At 41.2% G+C, this 19388-nt stretch overlaps 1 protein-coding gene and 1 long non-coding RNA gene across 3 annotated transcripts; one reads left to right on the top strand and one right to left on the bottom strand.

The window, feature by feature from the left end:
• The first annotated feature begins 458 nt into the window (after nucleotides 1-458).
• Nucleotides 459-16878, top strand: TDRD15 (tudor domain containing 15). Of its 2 annotated transcripts, none has more exons than XM_081905295.1 (4): nucleotides 459-1727; nucleotides 6581-6648; nucleotides 7774-14003; nucleotides 15167-16878. In XM_081905295.1, exons 2-3 carry the CDS (start codon nucleotides 6642-6644, stop codon nucleotides 13977-13979), a joined length of 6213 nt encoding a protein of 2070 aa, XP_081761421.1. In that variant the 5' UTR covers nucleotides 459-1727; nucleotides 6581-6641; the 3' UTR covers nucleotides 13980-14003; nucleotides 15167-16878. The 2 variants fall into 2 exon arrangements, with proteins under 2 accessions (XP_081761421.1, XP_081761420.1); XM_081905294.1 differs by lacking the exon at nucleotides 459-1727 and adding an exon at nucleotides 2214-2276.
• Nucleotides 4150-4711, bottom strand: LOC309367445. The gene is made up of 2 exons (XR_014167180.1): nucleotides 4627-4711; nucleotides 4150-4249 (listed from the first exon to the last, which is right to left on the bottom strand). It is a non-coding gene; the product is annotated as an uncharacterized lncRNA (long non-coding RNA).
• Nucleotides 16879-19388: the final 2510 nt, after the last annotated feature.

The raw sequence follows: 19388 nt of genomic DNA, 5'->3' as shown, positions 1-19388 counted from the left end.
TTATTGGCTGAGGGAGCCGACGTACAGCTTCCGGGTCATGTGGCCAGCATGACTAAGCTGCTTCTGGTGAACCAGAGCAGCGCACAGAAAAACCGTTTACCTTCCTGCCAGAGCGGTACCTATTTATCTACTTGGACTTTGACATGCTTTCAAACTGCTAGGTTGGCTGGAGCAGGGACCGAGCAACGGGAGCTCACCCCATGGCGGGGATTCAAACTGCTGACCTTTTGATCAGCAAGCCCTAGGCTCTGTGGTTTAACCCACAGCACCACCCACGTCCCATTTTAGCATTATAAGACATTTTTAATCAGTCATTCCGATGAGGCTAAACTGATGCAGGATTGAAAAACACATTTTAAAAATAGCAAATTAAGTACATGAAAGAAAAACAGTGCAAGTAAAAAACAGAGCCCGTTTATTTTACAAACAAGAGACTCTGTGCACAGTGCTTCTCACTTACACAGAAAGGTGGGGGGCGGGGAGAAGCAATCAGCAAGGCTTCCCAGGGAACAAGCACAATCCTAAAGCCTGGCTGGCTAGGTGTGGCCATCAGCTCAGAGCATGCTCAAAACCAATATGATTCTGATACAGGCTAACACTGTGCTACCATATGGGGTTGTTCTTGAAGCAGTACATGCCTCCTCCCCAGTGCTTTTTTTCTGGGGGTACGCGGGGGTACGCATACCCTAAACATTTTGTGAATCTAAGTTTGGCCTCCTTCAGGGGTAGTATTTCAATATGAGTAGGAAAATGAGAGTACGTACTCCTAAACATTTTTTTAAAAAAGGAAAAAAAGCACTGCTTCTCCCTATCTGCTATAGTGGTTGTGCTGGATAGGCTTCAAAACGTGGTATGGAGTGTAGGAGGGCTGAATTTCAGGCAGTACAATCAGTCCCATGGTTTCCCAGTTTAGAGATACATGGGAAGGAACTCTTTGCCATAGCTATACTTTTCAGTTGGATGGTATGGTAGGCCGTCTGTATTTTCATTGGGCAAAAGTTGGAGAGTATGATGGGCCGTCCCTATTTTTATTGGGGAAATGTTGGAGGGTTAGATAGAATGTCCCTATTTTCATTGGGGAAGTGTTGGGTATGGTAGGATGTCCCTATTTTCAATGGGGAAATGTTGGAGGCTATAGTAGGATGTCCCTATTTTCAGTGGGGAAATGTTGGAGGCTATAGTAGGATGTCCCTATTTTCAATGGGGAAATGTTGAAGGCTATAGTAGGATGTCCCTATTTTCAGTGGGGAAATGTTGGAGGCTATAGTAGGATGTCCCTATTTTCAATGGAGAAATGTTGAAGGCTATAGTAGGATGTCCCTATTTTCAGTGGGGAAATGTTGGAGGCTATAGTAGGATGTCCCTATTTTCAATGGGGAAATGTTGGAGGCTATAGTAGGACGTCCCAATTTTCATTGGGACAATGCTGGAGGGTATGATAGGACGTCCATTTCTTCATCGGAGAAACGTTGGAAGATAGGACGCTCTCCGACCCCCGAGCCATCTGAAGGCAATCCTACATAGGGAAGTGCTTTTTTAAAAAAGTGTTTCATGTTTTATTATGTTTTAATATATGTCGGGAGCCGCCCAGACTGACCCACCAGTCAGACGGGTGGGAATATAAATCGTAAAAACAGCAACACCCCATGACGGAAGGGGACGTCCCTATTTCCATCGGAGAAAACGTGGCGACGGCTTGCCTGGAAACGCCCCCACTTCAGCACCAGGTGAAAACTTTAAAGCCGCCGCCCCCACCCCACCCCAAAGAAAGGTGCCAACCCTGGGGGCGCCCACCTTAACCCGCCCTCCCCCAAAGCCAACCGTTCCGGACAAAGCAGAGCCAACGGCTCCCTCGGGCCTAACCTCCCCTTTGCCGCTGACGCGCCTCTTAACCTTCCTTCAGAGTCAAGGCGGCGGCGGCGGCGGCGCTTGGTCCCTCAGGCCGGCTTCCTCCGGCGCCGTTTAACGACTCCTCGCCTCGCGCCCGGCTGCCTCCTCGCGAGGCGCACGCGGCCCTTGGGCGGCCTGGCGCGCTTTCCCCTCAGGGCTCCTCGCGGGGCCCCTTCTTCCCACTCAGTGTGAGGCGCTTCTGGTTTCTTCTCCCCGACGGCCGCGTTTCCCCCTCGAGAAACGCCGCCGAGCCGCTTCCTCCTCCCTCAGGGCCGCTTTCCTCTGGGCTGTTGCTGCCCTCGCCTTCTCAACCCAGCCCCGAAGCCGCTTCTTCGTGCCTCTCCTCCAAGGGGGAAGCCCACCTCCCTCCTCGGATTCAGTCCCAGGTAAACGGGATTGTGGGGTTGCACCCCGAAACCTGGGGGGGGGGGAGAAACTGCGAAATTAAAAAGGGGCGAAAGGAAAGGGTTTCGCCCCATTTCCCACCCTGCTTCCGAAGAGCTTCGGGGAGTCGAGGCTTGAAATCAGCCTTTTTTCGCTCCCCCCCCTTAAAAAAATACACGGTATTTTCTTGCTTCCTCATCTTTTATTATGCCCTGCTTGACTTTCCAAGAAAGTCGGTATTTTAGTTACCCGGAAGTGAAAGGCGCTGCCATGTTCTGCAGCCCCCCCCCCCAATAAAAACCATCGTGCGCGCGCGCGCGTGTATATATATATATATATATATATATGCATACTGAGGGGTCTTTGGGGACCCCAATAAAATATTTGAGAAGGCCAGGTCTCCCCACAGTTGATGGGCATTTTAAAGAAGGTTGGAAAACGTTTACAAAATATATGGGAAATAATTGTGTATAGCTGAAAACGCAGGCAGCATTAAGATAAATTCAGCAGTGTCAATAAGTTTTGGTGGATGCAATAATCATGGAATACTGAATGGTATAGTTTTTGTTAAATATGCAGGGATTTGTGATATGTAAAATGAACCATGGAAAGAGAAAAAGGGAAGTCATTGATATCTTAAGGATATAAAATTAGTATTTTAAATGGTAAAACAGAAAATTTAATAAAAATTTAAATGCACACACAAATAAACAAAGTCGATGGGCATTGCCATTCAAATGGTGCATGTTGCACACCACATCATGTGACTGATTGTGCAGAGTGGGGATACCTCCCCCCCCCATATTTTATTCGAAGTTGACACCCCTGTATCTTATCTATCTATGAAATACCAGAGTGGTAGCCCCGTTTGTCTGTTGCAGCAAAATAACCTCCATGCAGCACCTTAAAGAGCAAACAAATAAGCTTTCTCTAGTCTACCCAGTACATGTGTACATATTTGCAGTTTAGTATTCATAAGCAGGGTAGATGGGTTTAAAATGTGGCCATTTGTATCCTGATTTAGGCTCGGCTGATCTCAGTCCGGTTTCCCAGTGGTGCTGTTTTGCACATTTCCTGGACGCAGTCATGCGAATGTGACTCCAGAATCACAACATAGTAGAGTTGGAAGGGACCACAAGGGTCATCTGGTCCAACAATGCAGGAATCTTTTGCTTGAACCCGCGACCCTGAGGTTAAGAGTCTCAGGCTCTGCTGCATGTTAGTATGATTGTTGTTTACATTTCCTCATTTTTACAAGCAAGCTTTGTATCTCTACAAGGAAGCTTTGTATCTCTATGTTTTGCTTGCTATCCTTTTATCTATAGATGGAATGTATTTAAAAGAGCCTTTCTTAGGACCAGCATATTTACCGTTTGTGAGGATAATAGTCCAGTCCTGCACAGGTCTACTCAGAAGTAAGCTCTATTGAATTCAAGTGGGACTTTGGCAAGTGAGTGGAGGACTTTAGCAGAAACAGGGAACAAAGGAATATGCACACTGGACAGTTCTCCTCTTCCTTCCTGTGTTGTTCATTTCTGCTTCACTTCACCTTCGCCCAGCTGCACCCTCACAAAAACAAAATATTAAAATTGCTATGCCCACTATTGTCCAGGTTGGTCAGATTTAAAAAAAGGAAAGACGATAGTGTTCCTGCATCTTTAATAACACTGGTCAACAACAAATTTGTTGTCTGCGTTTTTTCAGTTGATTTAGGATGAATCTGATGCGCTGAATCCAAAAATCACATTGGTTTTGCTCAAGCAGGTCAAGTTTTTGAGCTATGGGCACATGTCTTTTTTACATTTTTGTTCACATGTACGCTTGTGTGGAGCATTTTAGAAGAAGTTAGTGGGGGTAAAATGCCATGTTGAATAATTGTTTTGATTGGAAATGATTATTTTAATGACAAGAAGTATTCAGGTCCGATAGTTCTGGGTGATTATGTCGAAAAGGGATCAGTTTGAAGTCATAAAACCTCGAAATCTTCCATAAATTGGTGCGGCTCCATAAATTGGTGGGATCAACAGAAAGAACTGGAGCAGCCTCAAGTATCCTGATCTTCAATCAGCACATTGTCCTGTAGCTCATTGTGATGAAATTCCAGTGCCTATCTTCGGAGAACTTCCTGACATTAGTGACGAAGATGCCTCCAGTGTTGAAGGACATGAAGAAAAAGTGGTTCTTGAAGATGATGCTCCACGTCCATTTTCCCAAAAGGAGTTGAATTATCTAGTTCGCGACCTCAGCTTGTCAAAGGACTCTGCCAAACTGTTGGCATCCAGATTGAAGGAAAAAAACCTCCTCTCTGACAGTGCTCTCATCACCTTCTTCCACAACAGGCATCAAGAGTACCTCAGTTTTTTCTCGGAAGAGGACTTGGTGTACTGTGCAGATATTGCGCAGCTTCTGCTCAAGCTTGGAGTGCCACAGTACGAACCCAAAGATTGGAGACTGTTCATTGATAACAGCAAGCAATCACTGAAATGTGTTCTGCTACACAACGGCAACCAGTTTGCTTCTGTACCCCTGGCTCACTCAACTACACTGAAGGAGAACTATGAAGCGGAGAAGTATGTGCTGGAGAAAATTGGTTATGATCAGCATAAGTGGTTTATTTGTGTTGAGCTGAAGATGGTGAACTTTTTGTTGGGACAACAGTCTGGCTTCACCAAGTACCCATGTTTTCTGTGCATGTGGGATAGTAGGGACCGTGCTCAGCATTACACGAAGAAGGATTGGCCTGTGTGGGAGGAATTGGTGCCTTGCAAAGAAAGGAACGTCATCAACGACCCTCTGGTGGACAGAGACAGAATACTCTTCCCACCGCTGCACATCAAGCTCAGCTTAATCAAGCAGTTCACCAAGGCTGTAGACAAGGATGGTGACTGCTTCACTTACTTATGCCAGGCTTTTCCAGGATTGACCATGGAGAAGTTGAAAGCTGGCATCTTTGACGGTCCTCAGATCCGTCAGCTCATCAGAGATCCAGAGTTTGGAAACTCAATGAACGAAGTGGAACTGGAAATGTGGAAGGCATTTGTTCTGGTAGTGAAGAACTTTCTTGGCAACAATAAGGCCAGAAACTACGCAGAACTTGTCAACAACATGCTGACTGCTTTCAGAAACCTGGGCTGCAACATGAGCGTCAAGATGCACTACCTATTTTCACATATGGACCGGTTTCCTGAGAACCTGGCTTCAATGAGTGACGAGCAGGGGTGAGATTCCATCAGGACATGAAAGAGATGGAGACCAGGTATCAGGGTCGCTGGAACGCAGTCATGATGGCTGACTACAGTTGGACTCTGAAGAGAGACCTCCCTGCCGCTGAGCATTCCAGGAGTTCCAAGAAACGGAAGTTCAAGCCCTGAAGTTTGAAAAATGGTGAAGCAACATGCAATTTATGTGTACTTGCATTTATCAATGTCCACCATTCAGTTTACAGTAAACCTGACCTGATGGAGAGAAACGGATGCCATTTCCTGATTCAGCAGTGCAGAAATACCCTAAATCAGTTGTAGAAATCTAGACAACATTCAAAAAGTAAAAAATTGTTGCCCAGTGTAATTGTTCAGTAGGGGGATTTTGAGCCCTACGTTGGGCAAAAGATTCCTATATTGCAGGGGGTTGGACTAGATGACTCTCATGGTCCCTACCAACTACAATTCTGTGATTCTGTTAAATGTACGGAAGCACTGTCCTCTTTTTCAAAAACCTGGCCACTTTACAAGGGGTTGAAACAAGGTTTGATAGTTCCTGGGTAGACTATAGCACAGGCATAGGCAAACTCGGCCCTCCAGTACTGGTCCTGTTAGCTGGGGATGATGGGAGTTGTAGTCGCAAAACATTTGGAGCCGAGTTTGCCTATGCCTGCTATAGCAGTTTTATTTTTATAAAGTGAAAATGAAAAACCTGCTTTCAGTGCAAGTATTCATATCTGAGACTTATTAAAATGTTCTTCAATCACACAGAAAAACCTGTTACTTGATGTATCTGGTAAAAGCACTGATTCAGTTTAGAGATGCACTGTAGGGATATCTAGATTATTTAATATTTGCCTAGATGTTGTTTAGTCATTATTTAAAATAAGCTTTGTGTTTGAATTTAAAACAATAGAAACAACACAGTTTCTATTTGTAATTGTTTTCCCCACTCTGATAAATGAGTGCAGGGGAAGAGAGGGAAAAGACGGTTTGGTCAAGTGTTAATAGGATGCAAAAAATTAAAATCGATTAAAGCACAAAAACACACACACTTAAGATTTTAAACTACATGAGTTTTCCATGTTTTCTTCAATGCTTTACAGATTTTTTGACTCCTCCCCCAGCTGTTTCTGGACAGATGAAAAGCTGTCAATATTTTGAGATATGGCAGGTGAGATAAGATTTTTGAAAAATGTTTTGGAGAGAAGATGAAGCAAGAACAGCAGTTTCTTTCTGCACTTTGCATACATCTTGTCCCTTTAGTTTGTTTACCTATTAGTCTACTTTTGGGTGATGTTAAAAAAACCCACGGTTATACAGCACTGTCTCATGGTTTGCATGCAGCTGAGATCTTCCTTTTTAATGCTAACTGTAAAATATAGAGATGACTTTGCAAAACATTGTGAACATCTTTCATTTCTTACTACTTCTTGTTAATTTCATAAATTGCACCTCTCATCTCAGTCCATTCTTTCCCCTAAATTGCTTAACTTTTTAGTCTCCTTCCAGTTTTCTCTAGTTTCCTTACCGGTATTATTGCCAACTGTACTAGAACTGAAGAATGCATTTCCCCACTATGTGATAAAAGAAATCATTTGATTATTTAGATGACTCAGAATATTGGACTGTTAGTTATGTGTAGAAATAGGCACTGTCTGATCTTTTGAGGCTCAGTAGTTTAGGCTTCGGGTATCACTTAAACTTACAGTATAGATTTGGTTATATTTTTATATTAGAAAGATTTAGGTAAAGGTAAAGGGACCCCTAACCATTAGGTCCAGTCGCGGACGACTCTGAGGTCGTGGCGCTTTATTGGCCGAGGGAGCTGGTGTACAGCTTCCGGGTCATGTGGCCAGCATGACTAAGCTGCTTCTGGCAAACCAGAGCAGCGCACAGAGCAGTTTACCTTCACGCCAGAGCGGTACCTATTTATCTACTTGCACTTTGACGTGCTTTCAAACTGCTAGGTTGGCAGGAGCTGGGACCGAGCAATGGGAGCTCACCCCGTTGCGGCGATTTGAACTGCCAACCTTCTGATCGGCAAGCCCTAGGCTCTGTGTACATAAAAATAAACGGTTACACAATTTCCAGTAATATATAAAGAGAAGCATGGTATTCAAATATGATATTTCATTTGATGTATTAGAAGATAAATATAATATACTTGAGACTTTGAGTTGGAGTGCACTATTGGCAGGGAAATCTGAAAACTGGAATGGTATCAAACCTGGTGACAGAACTGTCAGTTAAAGTCATATATTACCTGATTATGTCAAACTTTATTTTGGTTTTCCAGGTAGGAGAGTTTCATCTTTGTCAACAAAATTTCTAGATGTAGACCTGAAGATTACTGACGTAAACTACCATCCAAAAGAAGTTCTTGTGAAATTTCAAGGCAGATATAACACAGATTGTGAGTTTGATTACCATATATTGCAAAATGAAATACAGCAGGTATCCAAAGTGAAAGACAGTGTTGGGATTGGCGAGTTTTGTTTAGTAGAAGACCCTGCTTGTGGAGAATGGTACAGAGGAAGAGTAGTACAAAAGAAGAACTACATCTATGAAGTATTTCTTATGGATAGTGGGAAAATCCTGGCAGTTGATGAGACACATATTGCTTCTGCTATTGATGAGTTGTTTCAACTTCCTCCCAAGATGGTTTGTGGAATTTTTGGAAATATACTTCCAATTGAAGAAAAATGGACTCCAAAAGCTCTGAATTACTTTTCATCATTAATAGATTTGCAGATTAAAGGCCAAATACAAGCCATTCTGCCACACCAAACATTTCTGCTTGACGTGCCAAAAATCACTAGTGATGTGGTTGAATTAAAATTAGGCAAACTTATTGATGGAGATACATTCTGTCTTATTGTAGAAATGTTAACTGAATTGCCACAAGAGCTGCTTTGTAAACAGATGCCAGATTTACTGCAACAAAAATATACAAGGCCGGATTCTATATTATGTAATGATCGAATTCAATCAGAAGTTCAACCAATTATGAATAACCTTCAGCCGCTTTTATCTGTTGGTGGAATAGAGAAAGTAAAAATATCAGTGGCAGTCAGTCCAAGTAAATTTTATTGTCAACTGCTGCAATACCAGGTGGAGATGGATGAGTTGACAGCAAACATGTCTTCCTGTTACGAAACTAGTACAGAAAATGTTCCATCCTGTGAGAATCTAGGAGTCCTCTGTGCAGCAAGACGGAGAAATGGCCAGTGGCATAGAGGAGTGATACAACAGCTGCTTTCTGATAACAAAGTGAATATTTGGTTTATGGATTTTGGCAGCTATGAAGCTGTGCCTTCCAGTTGTGTTTTAAAGCTTCAACCAGAATTCATGTCAGTACCTAGGTTTTCAGTTCCTTGTGCACTTTCCTGTCTTAGTTCTCAGGATGAAACTGTAAGAAACGATCAACTAAAAGAATTCAAGGAGGCCTTGCTAAGACAAAGTGTTGTTTATGCCCGCATTGATTTATTCAATGCTGATGAACATTTGTATTATGTTACACTTCTTAAACAAGAGTCTGCAATGCATTATGAACATCTACCACAGGGGAGTGAAGTGATTCCAAAACTTGACCCATCCTTTAAGACCAAAAAATCCTGTACAGGTGAGGATATAAAAATCTCTGATACAGATCCTGTTCATGCTGACTCTGTTCATAGGAATACTGTACAACCAGGAGATGATTCAGATTCAAAAGGCACTCATCTAATGTGTTCTCCTTTAAGGATTCCTTGCAAGAGAACAGAAATGCAAATCGGTTCTGTCTGTGTTGCTTTTGTAGTATATGTCTTGAATCCATCAAATTTTTGGGTTCAGACTATTGACTGTCGAGATGAGTTTGAAGCCTTGATGAAGCAAATTGCAGCTGTGTATGATACAAGTGAAACTGTTGATAAGATTCTAGAAAATCCAGAACCTGGAAAACTATGCTGTGCACGGTATAGTAAGGATATGCATTACTACAGAGCTGTTATCAGGGAAGTGATGGACAATAGTATTGATGTTTGTTTTTTAGATTTTGGCAATACTGAAACTGTACCACTCTTCAGTGTGAGAGTTTTGCTTCCAGAGTTTCTAGAATTACCAGCTTTAGCTGTTTGTTGTTCACTTGCTAATGCATTTCCAATCGAGGACATATGGATTAAAAAAGAAACTGACTTCTTTAAAAGCATTGTGTTCGACAAACCGCTCACACTGCATGTAATTGCACAAAAAAACAATAAGTATATTGTCAGTGTGCAGTATATGAATAACTCAGAACAAACTGATGTTGTTTTGTCCATGGTTCAGGCTGGATATGCGGAATATTGGGAAGTAAAACAAGATCCCTTTCAGAACGTTGTGGGAGATTCTAAAATGCAATGCTCAAAACAAAAGATACATAAAAAGAGTTGGCAGAAGAAGAATAAATTGCGGAGTCCTCTGACAAAAGAGCCTGCTGTTACCTTCCCGCGGTGGGAAAACACCCTTTCAGATAAATTGGGAAACACATCTGGGAAAGGTGATACCCCGAAGCCTTATAAGGAGTATCGGTTTAAACCAGGAACTGTATTTGATGTTGTATGTTGTCGTAGTACTTCACCAGGTAACTTTTTCTGTCAGATGCGATCTAAACTGCCAGAGCTATTTAACTTGATGCAACAAATTCAGTATTATTACAACACTCAAAAAAGCCCATATGAACTTGGACAACATGCCTGTGTTGTGAAACATTCTAAGGATGGGAAGTGGTACAGAGCTGCTGTACAGCAACATGTGTCCGAGACAGAAGTTGATGTAGTATTTGTAGACTATGGTAACCAGGAAAGAGTTTTGTCAAAAGACCTCCAAGCTATTCTTCCAGAATATCTGGTCTTAGAATGTCAAACATTCAGATGTTGTCTTAATACAGTCACTGAATCCTTAACGTTTGACCCGTACAATTGGACTGCAGAGGCATGTAGAGATTTTGAGCGCTTTGTTTCCTCTTCTAATGATCTGCTGACCTGTACGATTTCTGCCCTAATTCTTCGGAGCCCCAACTATTTATATAATATTGTTGACTTACAGACTCCATTCACTACTTCACAGCAGTTTCTCTTAGAATGTGGTCATGCCCAGTCTCGCTCTTTTGAATTTGCAAGGTCCCTTGTGCCACCATTCTCTCTGTACACATTTTACTATTCATCTTTTAACATGAAAATTGGAAATGAAGAAGGGGTGTGTATAACACATATATGCAGCCCTACAAAATTCTATTGCCAACTAAATAGAAATGTAGGTGCCATAGACAGACTGTTTGAAAAGATTGCAGAGGTTAGTCAAATGACAGGCTATACAGACCATCTAAACACTTGCAATTTATACTTAGCAAAATATTTTGAAGATGGCCTCTTCTACAGAGCTTTAGCATCTCCTATGGGCTCAGCAGATTACTTCCAAGTATACTTTGTAGACTTTGGGAATAAACAATCAGTAGCAAAAAGAGAAATGATTCCTATTCCAAATCATGCTTCAGAATTATTATTTACTCCTATGCAAGCTATCAAGTGTTACCTTTCAGATCTAAAAGATGTTGAATTTACAACTGAAATAAATACATGGTTTGAGAAGAATTACTTGGGGAAAGAAATGAAGGCAGTAATCGTATCTAAGGAATCTGATGGGCAGCTTGGTGTGGAGTTGTATGATGGAGATCTACAGATAAATAGGAAGATTAAAGAATTATTGAAGCACACACAAAAATGTGGCGTTGACCCAAAAATTATAAACACACCTGCAGAAAAGACTGTTGGAGACCAAAACGTGTTGCATAAAGTCAAGTCAGAAGCAGTTAAAAGAAAAATTAAAAATGAAGTAGTTGGTTGGAAGAGAGAAGCAGAAAATGAAGCAAATCCTGGCAATCAGAGTGCTGGAAAAGAAATTGCAATTGATCTGCAGAAACAGAGTACAAGGTCTGTAAAGCTCCCAGCAGCCTCAGATAATACAGAATTGGCCTTGCAAAGCAATCTGAGACAGAGATGCAGAGATACATATTGTGAATCTTGGACTGAGTGTGATAGCCCTCCTCGGGGTTTGAAGAAGATGCCTCCAGATAAAGAGTTGCAGATCTTGAAACACAAATATTTTGGAGAAGAAAGGTGTAGTGGTACCAGGAAAAAGTACACAAACCTTCCACAGCATCATATCCAGGCAAATTCCAAAATGTTAGTTTATATTTCTTCTATAACTAGCATGTCAAGTTTCTATATTCATCGTGCTGAGGATGAGAATGAAATTGTGCAGCTTGCTGAGAAGCTGAATGGAGACTCACTGGTTCTAGAGCCAGAAACACATTCTGAACTCGAGGAAGGTGACATGGTTTTAGCAGAGTATGAAGCCGATCGCTGCACATATAGAGCTGTCATTAGAGGTATTAAATCAGAAAAATCTTTTGAAGTAGAGTTCATTGACTATGGTAACTCATCAACTGTGAATGCATCAAAAATATACAAGATGGAAAAGGTTTTCTTAAATTTTCCAAGATTCAGCATACACTGTTTTCTTAGCAAAGCAAGATATGCATTTCCAGATAAAAGTTGCAGTAGCGATATGGCTGCCTGCATTGCCAGTAAAGTAAATAATCAACTATTAGCGTTAGAGTTTTTACAACAGCATGGTGAACAGTGGGAGGTTGATGTATTCTGCCATGAAATGTCTATGATCAATGAGTTAGGTTTACAGAATATAAGTCTGTTACATCTTGATGAAGTCGTAAAGCATCTTACAGATGTAGATACTGATGGTAATGACCAAAGTAAAAAATCAGAAAGCCGAAATGTGTCTGAAGTATCCATAAAAGCTGGACATCCTTGGGAGAGCCGCCCTAAGATTCCCTGCCAAAAAATAAAGCCTGGACAGCTAGAATTGGCTGAAATAGGTCACATTTCAAGAGATGGACATTTCTATATAAAATTGAAGAAGGATGCACAAATCTTTTTGGATTTAAATGTGATGACTACCCAAGAAGCTGAGAAGAACTCCTTGCTTGCAGTGGAAAATATTCAAGAAGGGTTAGAATGTTTGACAAAATCAAAAGAGACCTTGAAATGGTATCGATCTGAAGTTATTAAAAAGTATGTGAATGAGGGTCACATGTTAGTTTTTTTCATGGACTTGGGAGAATATGAAATGGTGTCATTTCATGACACACAGATGCTTAGTGACAAGTTCAGGAGTATTCCCAGGAATGCAATGCCTTGTAAATGGGTTTGGGCTGAAAACCTAGTGGACATGTCTCTTGAGAGCGTGTTGAAGATTATAAAATGCCATGAGATCAAGATCTTGTTTCTGAGATACCTAGACTCTACTTTTATGTGGGAAGTGGATATTTTAATAGATGGGATTCTGCTTTTGGAATACTGGAATCAAAGATCTTACCAAAGGGTGCTGGAGAAATGTAACTCACCAGAAAATATAAAAATGGGCAAAACAATGCCTAAATTATCATTCAGACCAAATTCTGTTTCCTGGGCTACATTCCAGAATGATCGGTATTATCCTGGGTTTGTGACGTCTGTCACTGATCCTTCAAACTTCTGTATCCAGTTAGAAGACTCATTTAAGTCTCTAAACGCTTTGTTCAAGTTACTCTCTGACCTTCCAGAAAACCTGCCTACAGTTCCACAGGAGCTTGTCGTTCCTGGTACCAGTTGTTTGATAAAGATTGGATCTAATGAAAAGTGGAACAGAGTTGAAGTTTCTGAAGTCTCCAAACTCTCTAATCTCTTAATAGTTACTTTTATTGATGATGGGTTATCAGTTCCCATCCCCATTTCTGATAGTCACAAGCTGAAAGTTATCCCAGAAGAGCTTGCTAAATTACCTCGATTAACTTATCCTTGCTCTTTGTTTGGAGTGTCTCCTGCTGATGGGGAAGACTGGAGTGATGAGGCAAAGCTTAAAATTCAAGAATTTCTTAGTAGACAAGGTCTCACATTTAAGCTGAAACAGTGCCACAGTGGGCAGAAGCTAGAGGCTGTTGTGTTATGTGATAAGAACAATGCAGCAGATATACTGGTTGCTTCCAGATGTGCTGTGTATTCAAAAACTCCATATTCGTTTGGTTCAATTAACAGTGCAGAGTTTCATCCATTGAATTCACAGATATTATGTGATTCATCACAAATATGTGGCCAGAAGAATTTGGATGCACAGATTGCTTTGCTGTCAGTTGAGGGGGGAAAGCCACAAAATTCAAGTTTGCCACTCAGTTGTGCTTGTGTTAATGTTTCGAGAGGGAACAGCTCAAAAGGACTGTGTTCAAAGAGAAAAGAGTGGCACAAAGCTTGCTTACACATTAATGGAAGAATGACTGAAACTCGGCTTAAGTATGACAAGAGATTTTGTGAGAGAGAAAGGCGACTCTATAGTACAGGCATACTGTCAGAATCAATCCACGAAATGCATGATCTTATGGGACTGAGCACCAAGATTGATGGGATGCAAATTTATGAAGAGAGCTAATCACACGAACGCTTCACCAGAAAGGTCAGTTTCAAACGTCTTTTAAAACTACCTTTATTCTTTCCTATGTATTTAATAAGAAATATATTAAACCCAGATGTAAATGCAATGAAGCCTGGGATCCAAAGAATCATGTTCTTAGTTTTCCATGCCCAAGGAGGGGGCACTGTGAGCTTCCATGAACACTGGGATCAGTTGCCCTATGTTGTAGTAGTAGTAGTAGTAGTGGTAGTAGTAGTAGTAATTACTATTATTATTATTTATACCCTTGCCATCTGGCTTGGTTTCACCAGCCACTCTGGGCAGTTTCCAGCACATTGAAAAATATGATAAATGTCATTAAAAATTTCCCAATACAGGGCTGCCTTCAGATGTCTTCTAAAAGTTGTATAGTTCTTTATATTGACATCTGATGGGAGAGCTTTCCACAGGGAGGGCACTACTGCCGAGAAGTCCTCTGCCTGGTTCCCTGTAACATTTCAGTGACGGAACCGCCAAAAGACCCTCAAAGGTGGATCTCAGTGTCCAGACTGAACAATGAGGGTGGAGACACTCCTTCACATATATTGGACTGATGCCGTTTAATCCAATGTGGTTTTCACCAAACCTCTTTAAGGTGTTTGTGTGTAAATTTAAAGCAGAACATGGATTTAGGAGGGGACATGAATCCTTCCTCCACAGTTACTTTTGTTTAAATTTCCTTTTAAATATGCTTTCCTCCCATAGGGTTTACTTGCAATCTAATAGGCTCACTAGAAGGAAAAATGTTTTTTTTAGGGAAGGAAATAGGGGCATGTTTGTTCAGGAAAAGTCTTAGTCATTGTCATGTTCATAATAAATCCTTCTCTTTCATACTTGCAAGTTCCTCTTCGTAGGAATTTAAAAGTGATCTAGTCTTGACACTTGCTTGGTTTGGCCCCAATATTCTATCCACATGAATTTGACTCTGTGCAGTTCCAGTTTGGGAACAGCCCAGTGGAAACTTCATGTATTTCTGGAAGTGATTATGCGAAGTCCCCACATATGTAAGGCATGTCTTTGAAGTCATGCACAAAGAATTTCAGGTCAGTTGTTTTTGAAAATGTTTCATTTGCTGTCTACATAGAGCATCACTTTACATTAAACCTAGGCAGTTTATTGTGGTTTTTTTGTCCCTAATCATGTATTGATAATTGCTTGCTTTCCAGGTTAAAAACTGATAAGAAGAATTTCAGCAGTTGGAAACAAGTAATGGATTTGGATGCCAGTCAGCGCATCAACTTTCACGAGAGAAATTTTAAAAGGAATTATTTAAAAGGAATTACACTTCCGTAATCACAAAAATAACAACAATCCGTGAACCCGAAACATTTGTAACAGGTCTACAAAGTTGACCTTAAGCTTGCAGCTTTTTGTTAATTTTCTCTTGATTTAATATTTGCTCTTGTAGTGATCAAAAGGGAGTGGTATCTTTGCCAACAAGTGCAAAATGGTCCTCTTACATAGTATAATGTTTCACCACCATTTTATTTTATCATTGAAATTTATACTAATACATAACAGTCATTTGCATGTTTTGTCTGGCTATCAAAAATAACCAGCGTCAACCAACCAGATTCTGAGACATTGCAACAAATGTTCTACATGGTTTGATTGATGTACTCAAGTTGGAATTGCTCAAGTATTGGTTTTCATAAGGGAAAGTAGTGTAAGAAGCAACAGCTTTTTGTTGTGACATTTGCTGAGTTTTGTGGGTGTTTTCTTTAAACACACTGTTATGGGAACTGCACCTACCAAGGACTGCCAGTCTAATGTTTACCAACCAAAAAAGCTTGATCTGACCTAAACTTCATAGGAAGTTGGTCTTTTGATTTCAGTGGAACTTAAATCCAAGTAAGTGCATTTGCTGAATGCAAATATAGTTGCGAACTACCACACGTTTTGGCATTTTCAGTGTTTCTTTTTACAATCCGCTGCTTAACTCACACATTAATTAGGACCCAACACACACACAAGTTTACATGCAAAACAGTGTGAGCAAACTCCGCAATACATTTTATTGTATGTGTGTCATGTTGTAATAGGAAAAGCTGTAATACATGAATATTTAGTTACTAAGTCATAAGGAAAAGTAGAGCTGAATATTGATTTGTGTTTTAGCTGTCTTTCCTATTTTAATTTTCTTTGTGTATGTTATTTGATTAGTCATAACGCTGATGCTTACATCACACAGGTATAAGTGTATGTGTATCAGATGTCCAGGGAGCCTCATACATGTACCAGGGCACGCTGAATCTCACATTTTTACTGCTGAAAGTCATGCTGCACTGGATTCCAATTGTGAAGGTTTCCCAACTTAGTGGAGTTCCATTGAGAAGTGGAAGTTCTGCCTATAGCTCAGTTTATTCTGAGACACATGTACACCTCCCCAGTCTGCTAATATACTTGATCTGCAGCATGTCTTATAATCTTCTGGTTAATTTCCACAAATGGCTGGTATATTTTAACCAATGAATCTGTCTTGTTTGTGCCTATGTGATTTGTTTAACACAATTGGCTTTAAAAGTGTTCCCACATTAGTCTTTTGACGGGACAAACAGGAGATTGGTTGCTTCTGCATCTTCATCTATAGGAACTAGAATTGTATGTTGATGTACTATCGTATGCGTCAGAATTTTCAAAGTAATCCAGTTGCTAGATTTTATTCAGCTACCAATTTAGCTTGTATGCTAGGAAATATGCATGTAGCATAAAAATTATGCACATTCTTATTGAACCTACTAGAAAAAAGCAGGCCTTTAAAATTTGTATTTTAAGTTTTGCCGGCTATATGTAAACTATGTACATACTTTGTTTACTGAAATGAGAGTGCTCTTTTATTTAAACTGATGGTAACAGCAATAAATCTGTGGTAAAGGTTTAGGTTGTCTATTGCTTTCTAGTACAACACTGTCCTAGCACCTGCTGAAAGCTTACTTGGTAGAAACAAATATAGAAGTAAGTCCTGCTGCAATCAAATAAATGCTACTTTTACATAAGGTATCAGGGACAAGGGTGTTTTCATGCCAAGCAAAGCTTTCATAATATACAGTAACTCATATAGCTGCTGCTGCTGTTCAGAATCATTTGGTGCTGTTTCAGTATTAAAAGCAGGAAGCAGTTGGCATTGGTTTTTTTCCAGGGTTTGTTGTGAAGACATTGTTGGTATTTAAGTACTGCTGTACCTTTTTCTGAGGGAGTATAAGGACCAGCAACCAGTGTAAATCTGCAGTAAACAAGAAACACTGCAAGGTACGCTTAGATTTTAAATACAGTGGTGCCCCGCAAGACGAACGCCTCGCAAGACGAAAAACCCGCTAGACGAAAGGGTTTTCCGTTTTGGAGGCGCTTCGCAAAACGAATTCCCCTATGGGGTTGCTTCGCAAGACGAAAAAAATCTTGCATCCCCCCGCGGGTTTTTTCCGCTTTTTCTGCCCTTTCCTTAAGCCGCTAAGCTGCTTATCAGCTGTTCCGCTGATAAGCCGCTTAACAGCTGATCGCTGGAAGCCACTTGACAGCTGTAGCGCTAATCCGCTAAGCTGTCAATGGGCTTGCTTCGCAAGACGAAAAAACCGCTATACGAAGAGCCTCACGGAACGGATTAATTTTGTCTTGCGAGGCACCACTGTACACATTTTCTCTTTATTAATGAGAAGCCCAGAATGACTCTCACAATTGAATGTCAAGTACAACAGTATATCATTATACTAAATTGACTGCAAAAAAAAAAGCATCCCCAAAAGGAGGAAATTGCTTTACAAAAAGTTGTTGAAAAGCCAAGTCTGGAGGGTCGTATTTCTCCCAAGCGCTTGGGAAATGTTGAAGACCACAGCATTAGAAGCTCAACCCGAGTGTATACCAGAGATTGCGAAAGGTACCACCAGGGTCAAGAGGATGCCAGTAAACAAAGAGTCAAAGAAGCTGTTGGCTTTCGCCTTGGGTGGCTTTAAAAGAAGGTAACATAAATTCATGGAGGATAAGTTTCTCATTGGCTATTGAACCTGAGGGTGTAGTCTTTCTACAGTCAGAAATGACTCTGAATACCAGTTGCTGGAAACCTCAGTGGTGGAGAGTGGGCTTGCCATCGGCATCTGATTGGCCTATATCGACTAACTGACCACCTAATGGATTCTGAGCATCCTTAGGTTTTGAGCATAAAGCCTGATACTTCCCCAAACATAGCCATCCACTAGGCTACAGCGGCCACTTGGCAGCCTGCTATTCTCCCTTTGATACAATATATCCCTCTAGCTCCTGGCAGGAAGACGAGTCCGTTTTGAGTACAGTGGTACCTCGGGTTAAGTACTTAATTGGTTCTGGAGGTCCGTTCTTAACCTGAAACTGTTCTTAACCTGAAGCACCACTTTAGTTAATGGGCCTCCCGCTGCTGCTGCGCCACCGGAGCTCGATTTCTGTTCTCATCCTGAAGCAAAGATACTATTTCTGGGTTAGTGGAGTCTGTAACCTGAAGCGTATGTAACCTGAAGCATATGTGACCTGAGGTACCACTGTATGTCCTCTTGTTTGAAATGATAAAACATTTTTAGAATAACCTTTGGCACATAAGGGATGTGTTTTCTCTGCAAGCAGTAAGCAATGGTCTATAAATATTTTCTTTAAAAATCCACAGCAATGCAGTGGGGTTAGCTAAAGTTTTTCTTAAGAGTCCTTTTGGCCCAAAAAACTTATTGGAGGACGTTCCATATGTGGATCCTCTGCCCAACACCTGCTGCTGAATGAAATTCCAGAGGACCTCTTGATGTGGCAGTCACAGGATGTGTGCCCCATCCCTAGCAGCGATGGAAGTAAGTCCAAACACATTTTGGGGTGAAAATGGGCTGCAGCTTTCTAGGAGTACAACAGGGAAACAGGGTTGGCATGGCAGCTGGGCAGCGATCTGGTTTCCTATTCTGACAACCCTAGTCCATTAGAATGCATGTCCCAACTTGCCACCTGGGCAACTCCCTTGGGAGCTGGCCAGTGTTGGACACCAGTTTTGCACAGGCAATGCTTTGGGGAGGTGGAGCTTTGCTTTGGAAATTGCTGCTGTACATTGTAGAAACCGGTCCAGTTGTTGCCCATAGAAGCACACTCCACTACCCGACTTGCTTAACTCCACTCACTGTTGAGTTGTTCTTTCACAAGAGCTTCTTCCCAGCTTGCTTTTCTAGAAATTGAGACTTTAAATGGGAAGCAAGGTAGCGGCAGACATAGAGGAACTAATTTGAACTGCCCGGTGCTAATGTAACCTTTTCTTCTACTTTGCAAGTAATTTTTTTAACTCCTGTGATATTTCCCTCTCTACTATCGAGGGCACAGCAAGAGCTTTTGCATTTGAGGGTATACTGTGACTGATTCAACTTATTCCCCACAGCAGCAGCCTTTATGGTT

Source organism: Podarcis melisellensis, assembly GCF_964234715.1.
Source record: "Podarcis melisellensis genome assembly, chromosome: 3".
Lineage (NCBI taxonomy): Eukaryota > Metazoa > Chordata > Lepidosauria > Squamata > Lacertidae > Podarcis > Podarcis melisellensis.
The sequence above is the reverse complement of the archived record's forward strand: the minus strand, read 5'-3'. Positions and strand labels throughout refer to the sequence as shown.